The sequence below is a fragment of the Electrona antarctica genome (assembly GCF_951216825.1).
Source record: "Electrona antarctica genome assembly, chromosome: 14".
Taxonomy (NCBI): domain Eukaryota; kingdom Metazoa; phylum Chordata; class Actinopteri; order Myctophiformes; family Myctophidae; genus Electrona; species Electrona antarctica.
The window spans coordinates 46,986,960-47,007,462 of record NC_136795.1 but is presented as its reverse complement, the minus strand read 5'-3'; the positions used below and the strand labels follow the sequence as shown (position 1 = coordinate 47,007,462).

The 20,503-nt window shown below is 46.0% G+C and overlaps 1 protein-coding gene across 1 annotated transcript in view; it reads left to right on the top strand.

The window, feature by feature from the left end:
* LOC306937258 (rho GTPase-activating protein 44-like) overlaps positions 1-20,503 on the top strand; it is a gene marked incomplete at its 3' end in the record, with an annotated part of 76,413 nt that overhangs the window by 23,017 nt on the left and 32,893 nt on the right. The window contains exon 2 of the mRNA XM_079520925.1: positions 7,805-7,844. Coding sequence (XP_079377051.1) covers positions 7,805-7,844 — 40 coding nt within the window. The remainder of the gene's footprint in view (positions 1-7,804; positions 7,845-20,503) is intronic.

Below are 20,503 nucleotides of genomic sequence, written 5' to 3'. Positions count from 1 at the left end.
AGTAACGTGCACTTACATCGTGTATTGATTGGATGTGGATGGATGAAGGATGACTGTACCATATATATATATATATATATATATATATACACATACACATACACACACACACACACACTTGGTGATCTCAGCACTATAGAGAGAATGAAGGAATGAGGACTGGTTGCTTTTCACACATGGCTGAACACGCTCTGCAGATCTGGTGCGACGAACGGAAACGCTCCCGAGAAATGCGACTGTTCCCTTCTTTTCCCCTTCTAACCCCCCCCCCCCCCCCGAGACTGGGAGGAGGATTATATGATGATGATGATGATGTCCTATAGGATAGTGGTTCCCAACGTGGGGCTCCCTGGCATATCTCTTCAAATGGAGGGTCCGCTGGGATAATTAGCCCATTTTGACCTACAGTTGGGTGCCACCGATATTGTCCCTTTTCATTTGACCCATTTAGGCCTGACCTCAAAATATTTAAAAATCCTTCTAAATCCTCCAGTTTTCTGAAATAAATATTTTCACGATTTTTCAAAAATAGCAGACCTACAAAGCTCGTAGCGCGCCACTCGGTGGCGCGCTATGAGCTTGTAGATCTGCTATTTTTCAATAGCTAAATTATAACAATGTTTAAAACACCAAAAGGGGTTCCCACCCAAAATGGGTTAACTCTCCTTTTGCGCAGATCACGCAAACCTCAGCAAAAAGAAAAGGACAATATCGATGGCCTCCAACTGTAAGATCAGATTCTAAAAATGTCTCCTAAATCCTGACAGTTTTCTGAAAAAGCTATGTTTCTATGTGTCAGTCGTTCTTCGATTTTTCAAAAATAGCAGACCTACAAGCTCGTAGCGCGGCACTCGGTGCCGCGCTACGAGCTTGTAGGTCTGCTATTTTTCAATAGCTAAGGCAGCGGTGGGCAACTTTGACGATGGAGAGGGCCACTATATTTCCACACTCACTCCCTAGGGCCATATATTACGGTCGTCGCAAAAATAGCCGATCTACAAGCTCAAAACGCGTCGTGCTGCGACGCGTTTTGAGCTTGTAGATCGGCTATTTTTGCTATATTGGAATTGAAATCTTGAATTGTTGCTATTTGTTTTTATCAGAATCCTGAAAATTAACATTTTTATGTCATTTCAAATGCCTTTAATTATACGTGTGTTGAGCATTGAGCTACTAATTTAGACTGAAGTCATTACAGCGAGTCATGTTTTGCATGTCGTGGAATTGCAAACAGCTGAAACCAATATTATATCAGAATTCTGACATTAACCTGAGGGCCGCATTAAGTGAAGGTGGGGGCCGCATGTGGCCCCCGGGCCACCAGTTGCCCACCCCTGAGCTAAAGCATAACATAATGCTAATACCAAAAGGGGTTCCCGCCCCAAAATGGGTTAGTATCAATTTGGTGGAAATAAAGTTTGGGAACCACTGCCCATATAGGAGGTACATGCTACGATGTATACATTCACATACATGAAGTACACATGCCAGATGTTTGGTTTATATTGTTTTAGCAGAACGCAGATATTATTGTGAGTTGGAACCTATACGGTAGTGTTTTCTTGTTGTGTGTAGTTTCAATCTACATGATATTCTACTGATATACGGATGTTAGGTTCTTAGCTTATACTTATGATCCTTATATGACTATTTCTGTGCATCTGACGTATTACCTTGTGTTGTTTGTTCTCGCCTGGGCGGGAACCCCTTTTGGTGTTAGCATTATGTTATGCTTTAGCTATTGAAAAATAGCAGATCTACAAGCTCATAGCGCGCCACCGAGTGGCGCGCTACGAGCTTGCAGGTCTGCTATTTTTGAAAAATCGAAGAACCACTGAAATAGAAACATAGCTTTTTCAGAAAACTGTCAGGATGTAGAAGACATTTTTCGAATCTGATCTCAGGTCAAAATGGGTTAAGACTTAAGAGCGTCTGCTAAATGCCTGAATGGTACATTGTGTAGGTCTGGTCTACACGTTGCCTTGTTATCTGACTAATAATAAACTCTTAAAATAAACGCTACAACTACAACTTAACAACTTAACTTAACCACTTAATCCCTACTTTGTCGCACGACAAATAGTGAAAAAGTGTTATATTTCATCTACATTTGTTTATATAAAAAGTTTGCATTTATGCCCATAATAGCATGCCCAAAATAGGGACACCGTGCCAGGTTTTCAATAACGGTGAATTGTGGGAAAAATGCAATCTTAATTGTTTACTTCTTAATTGCTGCTGTGGCAACAGAGTAATAGAGGCCTTGCTACCTTCTCTACCAACACGGTAATCACTTTCAAAAGAAACATTTTTGTTGAATTTCTGTGAAGTGGGTACAGTTGGTAAAACATGGCAAAACGCTGCATTGTGTCTATTCTAGATTATACCACAGGTCGTTTCGAGGAAGCAATCTGATTGGTTGAAACCGCCTTCTAGCCTTGGATCAAATGAGCACCACTCCACACCTAATCAAAACAAATAATTCAGCTGCTCTGTTTTCCCAGAGCGCAGCAAACTCGGTGGCTAGGCTAGCTAGTTTCTTGGGACATTTGTGGTCGTAGTGACTACATCTGTCTCATTCCTACGTCTCGTTCCTGACCGCATCACTGTCGTGGCAATAATCACGTTAAACCACCCCTAATATTGCGTAATTAGGTCAGACTCCAAGTCCAAATTAGTACATTTATGTTGATTTACAGCAACACAGGTAGCAATTGTTGTCTCTTTACAGTAGTAAACAATAGAGGAATGAGACCACTGTACAATGCACAGAAATAGTTTCAATGCCTTTTAACCCATTTTGGGGCGGGAACCCCTTTTGGGGTTTTAAACATTATGTTATAATTTAGCTATTGAAAAATAGCAGATCTACAAGCTCGTAGCTAACACATGTTTCACCACATGTTTCTATGTCTATGACATAGAAACATGTGCTGTTGTCCTGGCCTGTGTGTTCAGAGACACAGTCAGGGTGCCTGTTGTCCTGGCCTGTGTGTTCAGAGACACAGTCAGGGTGCCTGTTGTCCTGGCCTGTGTGTTCAGAGACACAGTCAGGGTGCCTGTTGTCCTGGCCTGTGTGTTCAGAGACACAGTCAGGGTGCCTGTTGTCCTGGCCTGTGTGTTCAGAGACACAGTCAGGTTGCCTGTTGTCCTGGCCTGTGTGTTCAGAGACACAGTCAGGGTGCCTGTTGTCCTGGCCTGTGTGTTCAGAGACACAGTCAGGGTGCCTGTTGTCCTGGCCTGTGTGTTCAGAGACACAGTCAGGGTGCCTGTTGTCCTGGCCTGTGTGTTCAGAGACACAGTCAGGGTGCCTGTTGTCCTGGCCTGTGTGTTCAGAGACACAGTCAGGGTGCCTGTAGCCTCGGAAACCCAGACGTTTTTATTTCCAGGGAGGAAAAAAAAGTCTGGGTCTGAGTCCACTTCAATTCGGCATAGAGTAGCGCAAACATCGCTCACTCTCTGCTGATTTCTGATCGTCTGCACCTTTGTTAAATTGACACACACGCACACATGTACACACACACACACACACACACTCCTCTGTCGCTCTAAGTAATTAGTCTCATGTCGCGCAGCTGCGCATAGTTTCTCCCGGCGGATCCTGCCGGGAGCTGCCTATGCCATAAAAAGCATAGGTGAGTTCCAGGCTAGGGTGCCTGTTTTCCTGGCCTGTGTGTTCAGAGTCAGGCTTCGTACACAGTACACACATAAAGAACACCTGTGCTGTGCTCTGCCCGTGTTTCATGGCCGCCTCAATGCTTTTCCAATGGAAGTCACGTGGTTTGACCAAACACTTGTTTGATTCCCCCCCCTTCCCCCCCAATCAAACCACGTGGTCAAACCACGTGACTTCCATTGGGAAAAGCATTGGGGCGGCCATGAAACACGGGCAGAGCACAGAACAGTTGCTCTTTATGTGTGTACGGAGCCTCAGGGTGCTGTTGTCCTGGCCTGTGTGTTCACTGTTCAGACAGAAAGGTTATGGAATGATGTCAGAGTTGCTGCTCCAGTTCACACTCTTCCTCATGCATGTGCTGTGTCTGAGACGCACGCACGCACGCACGTAAGGCATGCACGTAACGCACGCACGCACGCACGCACGCACGCACGCACGCACGCACGCACGCACTCCACCCACTCACCTCTCCTTGTTGTCATAACAAAACGACGTGCACATGACGCGACTGTGTGTGTGTGTGGGTGTGTGTGTGTGTGTGTGTGTGTGTGTGTGTGTGTGTGTGTGTGTGTGTGTGTGTGTGTGTGTGTGTGTGTGTGTGTGTGTGTGTGTGTGTGTGTGTGTGTGTGTTGTGTTGTGTTGTGTTGTGTTGTGTTGTGTTGTGTTGTGTTATAAAAGTATGGATCAAACAGGTCCTCCTTTATGGAAAACGGCCACAGGCTTCACAGACCTGTTTGTGTGTGTGTGTGTGTGTGTGTGCGTGTGTGCGTGTGTGTGCATGTCTGTGTAGGAGGAGGGCCAGTGGTTCACAAAGCACATTCACCAAATGACGTTAAAAACATTTACCGTAAATGAACATTCCATTACGTTCTCACAATCTTTCTTTTACACATTGAAGATGTACCATGCTGGCCTTTTGGTAAAGCTAAAAAGAAAAAAAAACATAACAAACATAACAAACAATGAATCTAATACTTATTCAACATTGTTACATTGTAACAATTCCATATCAATAAACAACGTCATTTTTTTTTAACACTATTTTAAATAGTGTATGTGTGAGAGTGGTCGGAGTGGACTGTGATGTTATTGGCTCAGGCGTAGAGAGTTTTTGTTCTACTTGCTGTTTCAGCTGCATGTTTTACTACACAAGTTGGCTCTTGCTTTTAGTTCCTAAGAGAATAGTTCCAACTGAGTGCTGTTTGGCCCACAGTAAGCTTCCAAACGGCATGTTACTGCCCCTGGCGCGCCCTGCACGGGGACATGGCACTGCCCCTGGCACGCCCTGCACGGGGACATGTTACTGCCCCTGGCGCGCCCTGCACGGGGACATGTTACTGCCACTGGCACGCCCTGCACGGGGACATGGCACGCCCTACACGGGGACATGGCACTGCACTGCGTGGCATAACATGGCATGGCATATTGTCATTTAATGCATTTTAGACCTGAGCTTGATTTTACAAACACTTCTAAATCATGACCGTTTTCTGAAAAACCCTATGTTGTTCTCAAACATTTTCATGTCAAGGACCCCCCCAAAAAATATATGTAATTGGCCGCCGACCACCATCTGAAAATATGTTGTTCCAGGGACCCCCCCCCCCCCCCAGAAGCAAAGATTTGAGTTAAAACGTTTGCTGTGAAAGAATATTTATTCCAAATTTGTGCCACATTTTCACGATTTTTCAAAAATAGCAGACCTACAAGCTTGTAGTGCGGCACTCGGTGCCGCGATATTATGTTATACTTTAGCTGTTGAAAAATAGCAGATCTACAAGCTCGTAGCGCGGCACCGAGTGCCGCGCTACGAGCTTGTAGGTCTGCTATTTTTGAAAAATCGTGAAAATGTTGTGCGAATCTTTGAATATATATATTTTCAGAGCGAACATTTTTAACTCAAGTCTTTGCTTCTAGGGGGTCCCTGGAACAACATATTTTCAGATGGGGGGGTCGGCGGCCAAATCCAGATATTTTTGGGGGTCCTTGACATGAAAAAGGTTGAGCACCACTGACGTAGAAACATGGGGTTTTTCAGAAAACTGTGTAGGATTTAGGAGACATTTGTAGAATTGTCCTCAGGTCAAAATGGCGTTAATAGTTATACCGTATGGTCATCGTGAAAGCGTTTGCAAAATGTGGACGGTTGTGATATAATTTACATACCAGTTAACGGAAAGTCATCAAGGTGACCAGTGAACACGTTGTTCCGACTCACTCGTGTTCAAGTCGTCAGTAATTGTCCTTGAGCTATCTTTGATATAATGTGTGCAATTTGAAGCAGTTGTTTTTTTTATATATAAAGTGGATGTTTTGCTGTGATGGCTGGCAGAGTAACTTAAACCATTTTGGGCGGGAACCCCTTTTGGTGTTTTAAGCATTGTTATAATTTAGCTATTTAAAAATAGCAGATCTACAAGCTCATAGCGCGCCACCGAGTGGCGCGCTACGAGCTTGTAGGTCTGCTATTTTTGAAAAAACGTGATTTTTTTTTCTTTTTTTTTTTTGAAAATAATTTGGGGACCCCCTAAAATAATTTGGCGACCCCCCCGAGGGGTCGCGACCCACGGGTTGAGAACCCCTGGAGTAACAGAACATGTTTTTATTTAATCCATTTAGACCCGAGGCTAGATTCTACAAACGCCTTCTAAATCATGACAGTTTTCTGAAAACCCCTATGTTTCTATGTCAGTGGTTCTCAAACTGTTTCATGTCAAGGACCCCTAGAATTATACTGTATGTCCATTTTTTCCTGCCGACCCCCACCTGAAAATAATGTTGTTCCAGGGACCCCCCCCCCCCAAGAAGCAAAGATTTCAGTTAAAAACGTTCGCTCTGAAAGAATATATTTTCAAGGATTTGCGCCACATTGTCCCGATTTTTCAAAATCACACCCGTGTGAAGTAAGTTGTGCAACTCCGTGTGGGGGTCCCCGGGGGGGGGGGGGGGGGGGGGGGGGGTGAGTTCCAGACCCACAGGAACGCACCCAGGGTGCCGGCCCGATTCCGGCGAGCCGCCCCGCGTCTGAAACGGTTGAGAAATGACAGAGTTACCGGGTGGCGGTCCCTCTACTCAGTCTACTGTACTGTACTGTACTGTACTGTACTGTACTGTACTGTACTGTACTGTACTGTACTGTACTGTACTGTACTGTACTGTACTGTACTGTACTGTACTGTACTGTACTGGCACACCCAAAATCACCATATATACAGTTAATATGTGCGTGTGTGTTTGTGTGTGTGTTAGTTTGCGCACAGGTGGTGAAAAACAACCATGCTGTTTTCGTGCTCAGACGCACCCAGCCACCCAGCCAGCCACCCAGGCAGGCAGGCACCCACACACATACTCACTTAAGGAAGTGGTTGCACCACTTAAAAAATTGCAGACCTACAAGCTCGTAGCGCGGCACTCAGTGCCGCGCTATGAGCTTGTAGATCTGCTATTTTTCAACAGCTAAAGTATAACATAATGCTTAACCCATTTTGGGCGGGAACCCTTGTTGGTGTATTAAGCATTATGTTATACTTTAGCTATTGAAAAATAGCAGATCTACAAGCTCATGAACTTGTAGGTCTGCTATTTTTTTTAAATCGTGAAAATGTGCCTCAATTCTTTGAATATATATTCTTTCAGAGTTTCAGTTTTTAACTCAAATCTTTGCTTCTGGAGGGTCCCTGGAACAACATATTTTCAGATGGGGGTCGGCGGCATATTACATTATAATTTTTGGGGTCCTTGACATGAAATATTGAGAACCACTAGAAACATGAGGTTTTTCAGAAAAAACGCCATTTTAAAAAGCCATTTTTTTAATTTTGACGTCAGGCCAAAATGGGTTAAAACCCACTGTGGTGGCTGGTCAGAGTAACAGAAAATGTTTTTATTTAAAGTAATATTTAAAGTGGATGTTTTACTGTGATGGCTGGCAGAGTAAAATAATTATGGAAAAACACAAATTAAGAGTTGTTCCGATACCAGTATCGGAAACAACTAATGCTGCCTAACATGTTGGTATCGGTGGGTATGCCAGTGCATTCCTAATATTTCATAATATCAAATGCTTCAGTTGATGTTGCACTACTGTTTTATATTATATATTTTTTCTTCCTGTGTTTCTCTTCACAGAGCGGAGAAGACAGAGGTGCTGAGCGATGACCTCCTACAGGTGATTATTATGACCCTATAGTTAATGAATAGAGGGTAATGCGCGTGACATCATCATCATACCCAGAAGTTGTGCGGGAACGCCTACTTTCTGTCCTTGACAGCCCATGCATCCAAACAGAATCCTATCTGATTGCATTAAATTACGTTAAACTCACTTTGCCACTCACTTGACTTTATGCATGCGCATACCCTCTATATAACATCAGTCTGTTAAATGAATTGCATTTTTATAGCGCTTTTCCAAGTGCTCAAAGCGCTTTACAATGGTTCATTCATTCATACATTGGGAGGAGAAGCGGCGAACAGTCGACGCCAGCGTCCTCACTTCCCACATTCACACACCAATGGTGGCGAGCTCACACCGACCGACTCATCGGAGGCAATGTATGGTTCAGTGTCTTGCCCAAGGACACTTCGACATGTGGACAGGAGGAGGAGCCGGGATTCGAACCGCCGACCCAGGGATCATTGGACGACCTGCTCTACCTCCTGAGCCACAGCCGCCCACACGAGCATACTGCTGCCTGTTAGCATACTTATATGACCCTATATGCTATAGTTTATAGCTTCAGTCTGAGAACCAGTGTGTCTTTTTTTTATACATATATATATTTTTTTTTTGGGGGATTTTTGCCTTTTATTGATAGTTGTACAGTAGGTAGACAGTAAATGGGGAGAGCGATGGGGGGGGGGGGGGACCATAGATCTAGAATATATCTAGAGAACGGATTGAGGAGCGACAGCCCCGCCCCCCCCCCGCTATTCACTTCAAAAGGAAGTTGCTCAGTGGCGTTTTGACGGACCCGGAAGAACGACGGAAGCCTTCCGGGTAGTACCCATCGAGCGTTGACGTGATTGGTCGGCACCTATCGTAGTACCCATCGAGCGTTGACGTGATTGGTCGGCACCTATCGTAGTACCCCTCGAGCGTTGATATGATTGGTCGGTCGGCTCATATCGTAGTACCCCTCGCGCTGTTCTCGTGGTACCTGTGCGTAACGATTAATTCATACATTTAACCCATTTTGACCTGAGATCAGATTCTAAAAATGTCTTCTACATCCTGACAGTTTTCTGAAAAAGCTATGTTTCTATGTCAGTGGTTCTTCCATTTTTCAAAAATAGCAGACCTACAAGCTCGTAGCGCGCCACTCGGTGGCGTGCTATGAGCTTGTAGATATGCTATTTTTGAAAAATAGCATATAGCATAACATAATGCTAACACCAAAAGGGGTTCCCGCCCAAAATGGGTTAACCTGGGCCCAGCCCGCCTGCAGTGCCAGGTTTTGACCAGTAGGGAGGCGACCGGCCAGGGTCGTCGGGATCGGGACTTGAACCCGCGACACACTGGGATGCTGGATTACCAGCCAAGGTTGTATATCGGCTATTTTCATCAAGAGTATAAACAGTCATTACGACGGCATCAAGGCCCGCCAAAGCACATTTTAGTCGACCGAATCAACCGTAGATTGAACACGACTAAAAACTAAAACATTCCAGGTGACTAAAATGTGACTAAAACTAAATGAAAACTATTCAAAAGACTATATGACTAAAACTAAAATAAAATGTTGCTGCCAAAAACAACACTGGTACTACCATTCAATCCGTGTGCTCTGGTAAAGACATCATCGACTTTAAGCAACGGCGGCTACGGCAGTCGGCTACGGCAACCGGAAATGGATCAGTGCTCGATACATAAACCTGCTCTCCGTCGCAGCCCTTTCTACTACGGCAGAAGCTACACTTACACGTAGTGTCTACAACGCCATGACATAACCATGTTTATTGAAATGATAGCTGTCATACATTTACACCGATTGCTCCATCACCTCTCTTATGCTGTGTAATGTGTTGGCATGCTCTGAATGAAGAAATAACACTAATACCATATGTCATATTAACCATGTTTATTAAAACGGTTTTAGAATAACACAGATTGCTCCAGCACCTTCCTCTTTCCACTGCTGATCATGTCCAGCGCATGTAAGAATTAAGCAATATCGGCAAGTTAGCTGACGCGCGACGGGGTGTTTAACCATGGGAACCAATGTCGCCGTCGCCGACGGCTGTTTGCTTAACGATTTTGACAGCGACGGCGTCATAGCCGCCGTACTTCCGCATAGCGTCGCCGTCCTGAAACAGTCGTTGCTTAAAGTCCCTATTGTGTAAAGCTAGGCTGGAGTACTGACTGACTGTTGGCATTTGAAACGGCCCCGGGGTCCACTTTCATTCAGTGATCATGATGATGATGATGATGTCATTGTCAACACGCCGGTTTGTGCGTTTTGCCCGTATGTGTCACGGTGGCTTTTCCACTCAGTCCACGAAGATTAAAAAAATCAGCCCCCGCTGCTCTGACTCCACCTCTACACTGACCCGATTAAAATTAACAATCGACTAGAGTTAAGGTGGCCTTACACTAGCCCATAATCGGGCATTTTTTGACGCTCGGGGGGGGGGGGGGGGGGTGCCCGACTCATTCGATCTGCTCGGGGCCGTGCTCAAAGCGCGATCGGGATCGGCCCGATCAACATCAAGAATGTTTGATATTTGCTCTGCCCCGCTCCGATTATCCTGTAGTGTGTGGTGCTATCAGATTTCAGATTGAAAAAAATCGGCTAGTGTAAGGCCACCTTCAACCCATTCTGGACGGGAACCCCTTTTGGTGTTTTCAAGTATTATGTTATACTTTAGCTATTTTTTAATCGTGTAAATTTAACTCAAATCTTTGCTTCTGACGGGTTCCTGGAATAACATTTTCAGATGGGGGGTCGGTGGCCAATTATATATAATTTTTGGGGTCCTTGACGTGAAATAGTTTGAGAACCACTTGACTTAGAAACATGAGTTTTTCAGAAAACTGTCAGGATTTAGAAGACATTTTTTTTAATTTTTACGTCTAAATGGGCCTAAATGGGTTAAGTAGACCTTCCTCGACAAGAACCAATCAAGACAGACAGTTGGCAGTATGTGGTGACCTTGAATGCACGCATGCAGGAACGCAAGCACACACACACACACACACACACACACACACACACACACACACACACACACTGGCACATACACACACACGTGATCGTGCACTGCCAGCTGGACAATTCCTTCCGCTGTGAAGATGAAATTAGTTTAGAGGGTGGTTTTGGATTTGAACCTTCCAGTGTGTGCTTGTTGTGTCCGTCCGATAATTTACCAGAAAGAAACGGAGGGAAGAGTGTTTTCACTTACCGTAAACAGGAAAAGGAAGTAAACACTTAAACAGCAAAGAGGTGTGTGCGTATATGTGCGTGCGTGCGTGCAGGACACTACCACTTACTAAGGCACTTACCCGTTTGGGCAAGTACAGGTCATGTTCTACTTGCCGTATAAGGTCATGCCCACTTGCCCAAAAAGTAAATCGTCAGATCAAATTTGCATTACCATTCAATTCACAGTGACACTTTTTTATTTATTATTTTTTTCTACTTTCTGGTGCTGTGTTAAGAACAATGTCATTGATTGATTGATTTGAAATAATTACAGTACATTTCAAGCACAAACTCAATACAAAGGCTGTTAACTGTGAGTGGACGACCCAATTAAGCATTACACTTGTTTCCAATAGGGTCCACCATGTTCAATTCATCAAAAACATTTAGAGACGTACAAATAGACACTTCTATATAGACAAAGAACAGAACAGGAATTCATCATAATGGAGGTAAAAAGGGAAAATAAACATATACAGTGAGGGAAAAAAAGGGGTGGGCGGTGGGGGGGATTCACGTTCAGCTCCGTTCATTTGTTTGTTTTCCTTGGAGGAGCTGCGTTGGGTCCCCAAGTCGGCTCCGTGGCCGTACCTTGAGTTGGCTGTATGGCCGTGACCGTCTCTTGTGTTGTCCTTGCGTTGGGTCCCCAAGTCGGCTCCGTGGCCGTACCTTGAGTTGGCTGTGTGGCCGTGACCGTCTCTTGTGTTGTCCTTGCGTTGGGTCCCCAAGTCGGCTCCGTGGCCGTACCTTGAGTTGGCTGTGTGGCCGTGACCGTCTCTTGTGTTGTCCTTGTGTTGGGTCCCCAAGTCGGCTCCGTGGCCATACCTTGAGTTGGCTGTGTGGCCGTGACAGTCTCTTGTGGTGTCCTTGCGTTGGGTCCCCAAGTCGGCTCAGTGGCCATACCTTGAGTTGGCTGTGTGGCCGCGACCGTCTCTTGTGTTGTCCTTGCGTCATACCTGACGAAGACCCGCAAGGGTCGAAACGTTGTACCAAATAAATAAAAAATCCTGTGAGCAGTGAAACAGTGTGCGCGGACATCCCATCCTTTTCAAGAACAATGTCATACCTCAATTCTTATGCCAAATACCTACATATAGCTATGAATATGACTACAGGTTCAACACTTATTTATATTTTTAAGTGCAGCAACATTGAAAACGACACATTATATACAGTTGGAGGCCATCGATATTGTCCTTTTCTTTTTGCTGAGGTTTGCGTGATCTGCGCAAAAGGACAGTTAACCCATTTTGGGCGGGAACCCCTTTTGGTGTTTTAAACATTGTTATAATTTAGCTATTGAAAAATAGCAGATCTACAAGCTCATAGCGCGCCACCGAGTGGCGCGCTACGAGCTTGTAGGTCTGCTATTTTTGAAAAATCGTGAAAATATTTATTTCAGAAAACTGGAGGATTTAGAAGGATTTTTTAAAAATGTTGAGGTCAGGCCTAAATGGGTCAAATGATAAGGGACAATATCGGTGGCACCCAACTGTATATAGGATTGGTAAACAGTGCTCTTATTTTGTATTCCACAGGCCAGAAGACAGAGCGCTCTGGCCGCGCTCAGGTGTTTAGACAGATATATATCTCGTTGTTGTGTTTATAGACTGTTGCGTCTCCCTCTCTCTCAAACGAGCACTCGCCCGGTCGGCGGTTCGGGGCAAGCTGAAAGCAAACTCCTCCACCTGCCCCAAAGTTTTATTTACCTGCCAGGGGGCAAGCAGGGCAACGCTTAAGTGTCAACGCCCGCTATAATAATGGTCAATAAAGGTTTCTATTCATGGTGAATTCATGATGAGCGATCGAGGAAGAGAGAGAGAGAGAGTGTGTTTTCACGGAGAGAGACTAGATTATATAATTAGAAGGGTGCAGTTGTCAATGAGGTGTGTGTGTGTGTGTGTGTGTGTGTGTGTGTGTGTGTGTGTGTGTGTGTGTGTGTGTGTGTGTGTGTGTGTGTGTGTGTGTGTGTGTGTGTGTGTGTGTGTGTGTGTGTGTGTGTGTGTGTGTGTGTGTGTGTGTGTGTGTGTGTGTGTGTGTGTGTACTACTCACATTTATGACCTGCAATGACTGTGAACTTTGAACCCTCCTTGTGAACGCCCTAGGCCTGTCAACTGAGGAGACACACGCACGCACACACACACACACACACACGCACGACGCACGACGCCCGCACACACGCACACGGTGTGCGTGAGTGAATGTTGTGAAGCTGAATTGTACCTTTGTCCCGGTTGAAGACGTGTGGCCTCGGTAGAGAGAACACACAGCGACCCAACCCATGTGGAGAATGCTTTCTCTTTCTACTGTACTGGATACCATGTGTTTCACAACACTCCTTCATGTCAAGGACCCCCACATTGGCCCCCAATTAGCCCCCGCGGACCCCCATTTGAAAAGATATGCCAGGGCAGGGACCCCCCCATAAGAGAAGATTTGTACGGCTCTAGCGGTCGGTCTGTCTGTCTGTCTGTCTGTCTGGCCTCATTCTCACATATCAAACGAACATGCTCTGTTCCGTCCGCGTTTCATGGCCCTCCTCAATGCTTTTCCAATGAAAGTCACGTGGTTTTAATTCGACCAAACACTTGTGTTTGATTGCCCCCCTCCCCCCTTGTGTTTGATGGTCGAAAACCACGTGACTTCCACCATTGGAAAAGCATTGAGGCGGCCATGAAACACAGACGGAACACAGGATGTTTGTCTGAAATGTGTGTATGAGGTGTCTGTCTGTCTGTCTGTCTGTCTGTCTGGTCTTGTCTTTTAGCTGAATTGACCTTTGGTCCAGAGCCAAGTGCTCTGCTGTTAGTCAGTGTGCATTCCTGCAACATCAGGTGTTGTGGGTGGAATGCACGCACGCACGCACGCACGCACGCACGCAGGCACGCACGCAGGCACGCACGCACGCACTGGTAACTCACACGCTGCATAATATCAACTATCTGTGGGCATTCAGTGCATAATATGTCATATGAGTTGTGATCATCTGGAAGGTAAACATTGAATGGATAAATAATGTCATAATTATGACTTGTCAGCATCTGGAAAGGAAACCGTTGGCGATGTGCTGCTGCCTATAGAGGGTATGCGTGTGACATCATCATCAAACCAGGAAGTTATGCGGGAACGCCTACTGAGTGCCAAAAAACTACTTTCTGGCCTTGACAGCCCATACATCCACACAGAAAAGTCCAATATGATTGCATTAAACGATGTTAAACTCACTTTGCCACTCGATTTGCCACTCGATTTGCCACTCACTTTATACATGCGCATACCCTCTATTTGGGACCTATACTACCAGAATGACTTCACTGGTTCCTGTTGTAATCTCTAAGTACTGGACCCTCGTCTGGTTCTGACAGACAGGTAGTGTGTGCAGGCTGGGTGGTGTGTGACAATCCTGTTGAAGTATTCCTTTGGTGCGGCGGCGGGCCCGGGAGAACAAATTAACGAGACACGAGACAGTATCACGCTAAAGTTCACACAGTTTATTACACAAACAGGAAACATATATAGTGCTGGATCATAATGACGTGACAATAACATATGAGACAGAAGAACGTGCCTACTGCAGCAAGGCTGACCTTGCTGCCACGAGATGTCTCTCGTAGCCTATCTATAAAGTATGCTACAGTACAGGCAGTACACAATACATATCAAGTACACTGTATCTCAAGTTCAAGTACATATACTACGATGTACTGTGCATGGGCTAATATCATAACAGTTCCTACTGTACATTCTACTGTACTACCAGAATGACTTCACTGGTTCCTACCAGTGTTGTTTTTGGCAGCAAATTTCTATTTTAGTTTAGTCATAGTCTTTGGAATGAAACTTCATTTAGTTTTAGTCATATTTTAGTCACCTGGAATGTTAAAATCTTATTACATTTATTCAACTAAATCTGCAGTCAATTTAGTCGACTAAAATGTATTTTGGCGGGCCTTGATGCCGCCGTAATGACTGATTTTACACTTGCTGAAAATAGCCGATCTACAAGCTCACAACGCGTCGCAGCGCGGCGCGTTGTGAGCTTGTAGATTGGCTATTTTCAGCATGCAACCACGTGTAAAATGACTTATACTGGATCTCTTGTCCACTAGTCCCTAACATTTTAATCTAGTTTTTATCTGTTGACGAAATTGTCAATACATTTAGCTTAGTTTTAAGTCATCATAGCTTAGTTTTCATTTAGTTTCCATTTAGTTTTCGTCAGTGGAAAAGGGTAGTCGACGAACATTTTTCGTCTTAGCTTTAGTCGACAAAAACAACACTGGTTCCTACTGTACATTCTACAGTAGTTGGTTAGAGATCAAATATGATATTACTCTCTGTAGTACTTCTGTAAACACGTAACATTAGGGACTCTCCAACCACCAAAATAACACAAGACAGAAAAAAACTATCATTCTCTTCCCCTCTCGTTTCCACTGTCCATTTTGTTGAAAATGTGACACTTTGTTTTGTTTCCCCCCACAGAGCGGTCGGTGTGTGTAACGCTCCCATTCTCTCTCATTTCCATCTTTCCATAGTCGTCCATGGCTGTGCCTGCCTGCCCGGCTCCGCCTGGGGTCTTTATCTTGTTTAGACAAGTCCTCCCGTCTCTGTATGAGACGGAGTAATTATGGAGAGGTGAGACAGGCTGCAGAGAGACAGTTACTCTGTAGGAGGAATGGAGAGGTGAGACAGCTGGCTGCAGAGAGACAGTTACTCTGTAGGAGGAATGGAGAGGTGAGACAGGCTGCAGAGAGACAGTTACTCTGTAGGAGGAATGGAGAGGTGAGACAGGCTGCAGAGAGACAGTTACTCTGTAGGAGGAATGGAGAGGTGAGACAGGCTGCAGAGAGACAGTTACTCTGTAGGAGGAAGGGAGAGGTGAGACAGGCTGCAGAGAGACAGTTACTCTGTAGGAGGAAGGGAGAGGTGAGACAGGCTGCAGAGAGACAGTTACTCTGTAGGAGGAAGGGAGAGGTGAGACAGGCTGCAGAGAGACAGTTACTCTGTAAGAGGAATGGAGAGGTGAGACAGGCTGCAGAGAGACAGTTACTCTGTAGGAGGAATGGAGAGGTGAGACAGGCTGCAGAGAGACAGTTACTCTGTAGGAGGAAGGGAGAGGTGAGACAGGCTGCAGAGAGACAGTTACTCTGTAGGAGGAAGGGAGAGGTGAGACAGGCTGCAGAGAGACAGTTACTCTGTAGGAGGAATGGAGAGGTGAGACAGGCTGCAGAGAGACAGTTACTCTGTAGGAGGAATGGAGAGGTGAGACAGGCTGCAGAGAGACAGTTACTCTGTAGGAGGAATGGAGAGGTGAGACAGGCTGCATAGAGACAGTTACTCTGTAGAAGGAATAGAGAGGTGAGACAGGCTGCAGAGAGACAGTTACTCTGTAGGAGGAATGGAGAGGTGAGACAGGCTGCAGAGAGACAGTTACTCTGTAGGAGGAATGGAGAGGTGAGACAGGCTGCAGAGAGACAGTTACTCTGTACTGTAGGAGGAATGGAGAGGTGAGACAGGCTGCAGAGAGACAGTTACTCTGTAGGAGGAATGGAAAGGTGAGACAGGCTGCAGAGAGACAGACAGAACCGTGGCATTACTCTGTAGGAGGTATAGAGAGGTGAGACAGGGCTGCAGAGAGACAGACAGAACCTTGGCATTACTCTGTAATAGAGTATCACTGCAGTGAGACAGGGCTGCAGAGAGACAGTTTGACATGCATTAGTCTACAGACCCCCATTTAATGGCATTTCTATCTCTGGGACCCCAATTTATATTGTAAAATCAATGTTAATTTAACTCTGAGAGTGTACAAATGGAACCAAATGGACCCTAACGGGTCAGTTACAGACCCATAAGGGTCCATTTGGTTCCAAACTATCATTTAGATGGGTACCCCCTGGCCTGGAACTCCCTCAATGACCCCTGGGGGTCCAAGGACCTCACTTTGGGAACCACTGATTTACACTTCTGTGTGAAGTAAAAACTGTGTTGGTGGAACTTTACGCAAGTGAATCAGTGAATGTTTTATTTTATGTTTATGTTTATGTTTCAGTTCATTCAACCTCCTCTTGTGAGTTGGCTAATGGCTAGTGAGATGCACCCTAGGAGACATTTATACTTCAAAGCGCAACAGTATTGCTCACAGAGAACAGCTGATATACAAGCTCACATCGCATCGCAGATTGTGAGCATAGAGGTCTGCGTGCCCCCCCCCCCCCCCGACTCAGTGAATGTTAAGGTTGGCGCAAGCCGCGCAACCATGATGTAATAATATCATGGATTTCCAGGAATTGCACCTTTTTCTAGTTTAATCATTTTGTCCTCCTTCTCTTCCACATCAGATATTCATTTTACTATACAGAAGTTGTTAATTAACTGTTTGCTTTTCAATGTTTGGTATTATTTGTGAGCCTTAGCTTCGTATAGCTCAAAGAATCACGATAGATTATAGCTATCCAGAGCTTGAATTATTATTTCCGGGAATCTTTCCTTCTGTGTTGTTGTCGTTGACTAAAACTAAGACGAAAAATGTTCGTCGACTACCTTTTTTCACTGCAGAAAACTAAATGAAAACTAAGCTATGATGACTAAAAGTAAGACTAAATATATTGACAATTTCGTCAACAAATAAAAACTAGACTAAAATGTTAGGAAGGGAGATGGGACTAGTGATCCGATCTACAAGCTCACATAGTGTCCAGCTTGTCCACTAGTCCCTTCCTAACATTTTAGTCTAGTTTTTATTTGTTGACGAAATTGTCAATATATTTAGTCTTAGTTTTAGTCACCATAGCTTAGTTTCCATTTAGTTTTTGACTGTGAAAAAAGGTAGTTGACGAACATTTTTCGTCTTAGTTTTAGTCGACGAAAACAACACTGGTTTGGAAAGGCCAGTCATTTTCCATTCTAGTGTCATGTTCCAGTCGGTAGTCATTAACATACAGTCATCCTACAACTGGACCAAGGTGTTTCCTCGCAGCTCGTCAGTGACTCACTGGAAGTTCCACAATCTGTGTGGCCGGGAAGGTCACCGTTAGAGCTGTTGTCATTGGCTACTCTGCCGCACTGTGAACTGTTGTCATTGGCTACTGGGCTGCACCACTGTGAACTGTTTTCATTAGCTCCTACTAGGCTGTCTGGAAAAGGATGACCACAACATGTAGCTCTGTTTAAGTGTGTGTGTGTGTGTGTGTGTGTGTGTGTGTGTGTGTGTGTGTGTGTGTGTGTGTGTGTGTGTGTGTGTGTGTGTGTGTGTGTGTGTGTGTGTGTGTGTGTGTGTGTGTGTGTGTGTGTGTGTGTGTGCGCGTGCGTGCGCACACTTGTATTAACCACTTATGTGCCGTGCGTGACTGCGTGTAGGCCGGAACCTAAAGAACCCCACCGCTCATAAGACGCTAGCTATGTAAAAGTGGTCACAGCACTCACATGGAGAACAAAAATACATGTGCTGTTGTTTTCCTCCCACCATGGAGCAAGGAGGCTAATGCTGGACGCATAGTCCACTTATCACCTAAATGTTGGTTAGTATAAACAGAGAGATGTGTTTGGGTGAGCGGTGAGTCTCTTACCACCGCGGCTTCAGTGACGTCATGTTGTAGTTTTAGTATAAACAGAGAGATGTGTTTGGGGTGAGCGGTGAGTCTCTTACCACCGCGGCTTCAGTGACGTCATGTTGTAGTTATAGTAAAAACAGAGAGATGTGTTTGGGGTGAGCGGTGAGTCTCTTACCACCGCGGCTTCAGTAACGTCATGTTGTAGTTTTAGTAAAAACAGAGAGATGTGTTTGGGTGAGCGGTGAGTCTCTTACCACCGCGGCTCAGTGACATCATGTTGTAGTTTTAGTAAAAACGGAGATATGTGTTCAGGTGAGCGGTGAGTCGCTTTAATCACCGCAGCTTCAGTGACGTCATGTTGTAGTTTTCCAACCACCGAGGTGAGTACGTTATCACCTAAAAGTGGAGTATGCGTGGGCCTTCAGGATGTGTTTTTGCTGTGGTCTCTCACTCTTGAGATATAATATAATCCTTGGTTTCTGTTGTGTGTAAAGAACAAACAATAATACCTTATTCTCAAAGCAGTTTTTCCTCCAGTCGCCGTCATTCGAATGGAGGGACATGCTCCCTGTGATCACGTTGTGCGTGCGTGCGTGCGTGCGTGCGTGCGTGCGTGCGTGCGTGCGTCTCCTCAGCCGATAGGCCTGGGGCAGTACTCTCTCTAACGTCTGGATCAAACATGGCCTCTGCATCTCCACGTCTAATTCCACTTCCTTCCTTCCCGTCACGCAGCAGCCTTTCTCTTTGCGCTCCCCGGTGTCTCATCATCTATCCCATAAAACTCCCTATTTTTATTTATTTTGATTTGTTTATTTTGCTGCCTGCCTGCCTGCCTGCCTGCCTGCCTGCCTGCCTGTCTGTCTGTCTGCCTGCCTGCCTGTCTGTCTGCCTGCCTGCCTCTCTGCCTGCCTCTCTGCCTGCCTCTCTGCCTGCCTGCCTCTCTGCCTGCCTCTCTGCCTGCCTGCCTCTCTGCCTGCCTCTCTGCCTGCCTGCCTCTCTGCCTGCCTCTCTGCCTGCCTCTCTGCCTGCCTCTCTGCCTGCCTGTCTGTCTGCCTGCCTGCCTCTCTGCCTGCCTGCCTCTCTGCCTGCCTCTCTGCCTGCCTGCCTCTCTGCCTGCCTCTCTGCCTGCCTCTCTGCCTGCCTGTCTGTCTGCCTGCCTGCCTCTCTGCCTGCCTGCCTCTCTGCCTGCCTCTCTGCCTGCCTGCCTCTCTGCCTGCCTCTCTGCCTGCCTGCCTCTCTGCCTGCCTCTCTGCCTGCCTCTCTGCCTGCCTCTCTGCCTGCCTGCCTCTCTGCCTGCCTCTCTGCCTGCCTCTCTGCCTGCCTCTCTGCCTGCCTGCCTCTCTGCCTGCCTCTCTGCCTGCCTGCCTCTCTGCCTGCCTGCCTCTCTGCCTGCCTTGTGTGTCTGGCTCCTCCCTCTGTGGCTCCCAGTGCTGGAGATCTGGGTCCAAGCGGCCGGTCTTCAGATCGGGCTAGACTTCCCGCCGCGTTAATCACAGCCTGCGGATCCGCTGGATGGATGGTGAGCGTATCGATTGGATCCCATCCAGGCAGGCCAGGCCAGGCCAGGCCCAGCTGTGGTCTGTCTGGCACCCTGGCGTCATCTCTGCTGTCTGAGAGAGAGAATGACGCGGCTCGGGCAGGATGTCACAAAGCAGTGTTCTTGTTACAAGCCTTTCTACCAGAGCCAGAACCAGTTATTGGGTTTGGCTCAATATACAGTATACATACTATAGGCCAGGGGTGGGCAGCTTTGACGATGGAGAGGGCCACCATATTTCCATACTCACTCCAGTCCAGAGGGCCACATTGCATTACTGGCATAGCAAATATAGCCGATCTACAACGCGGC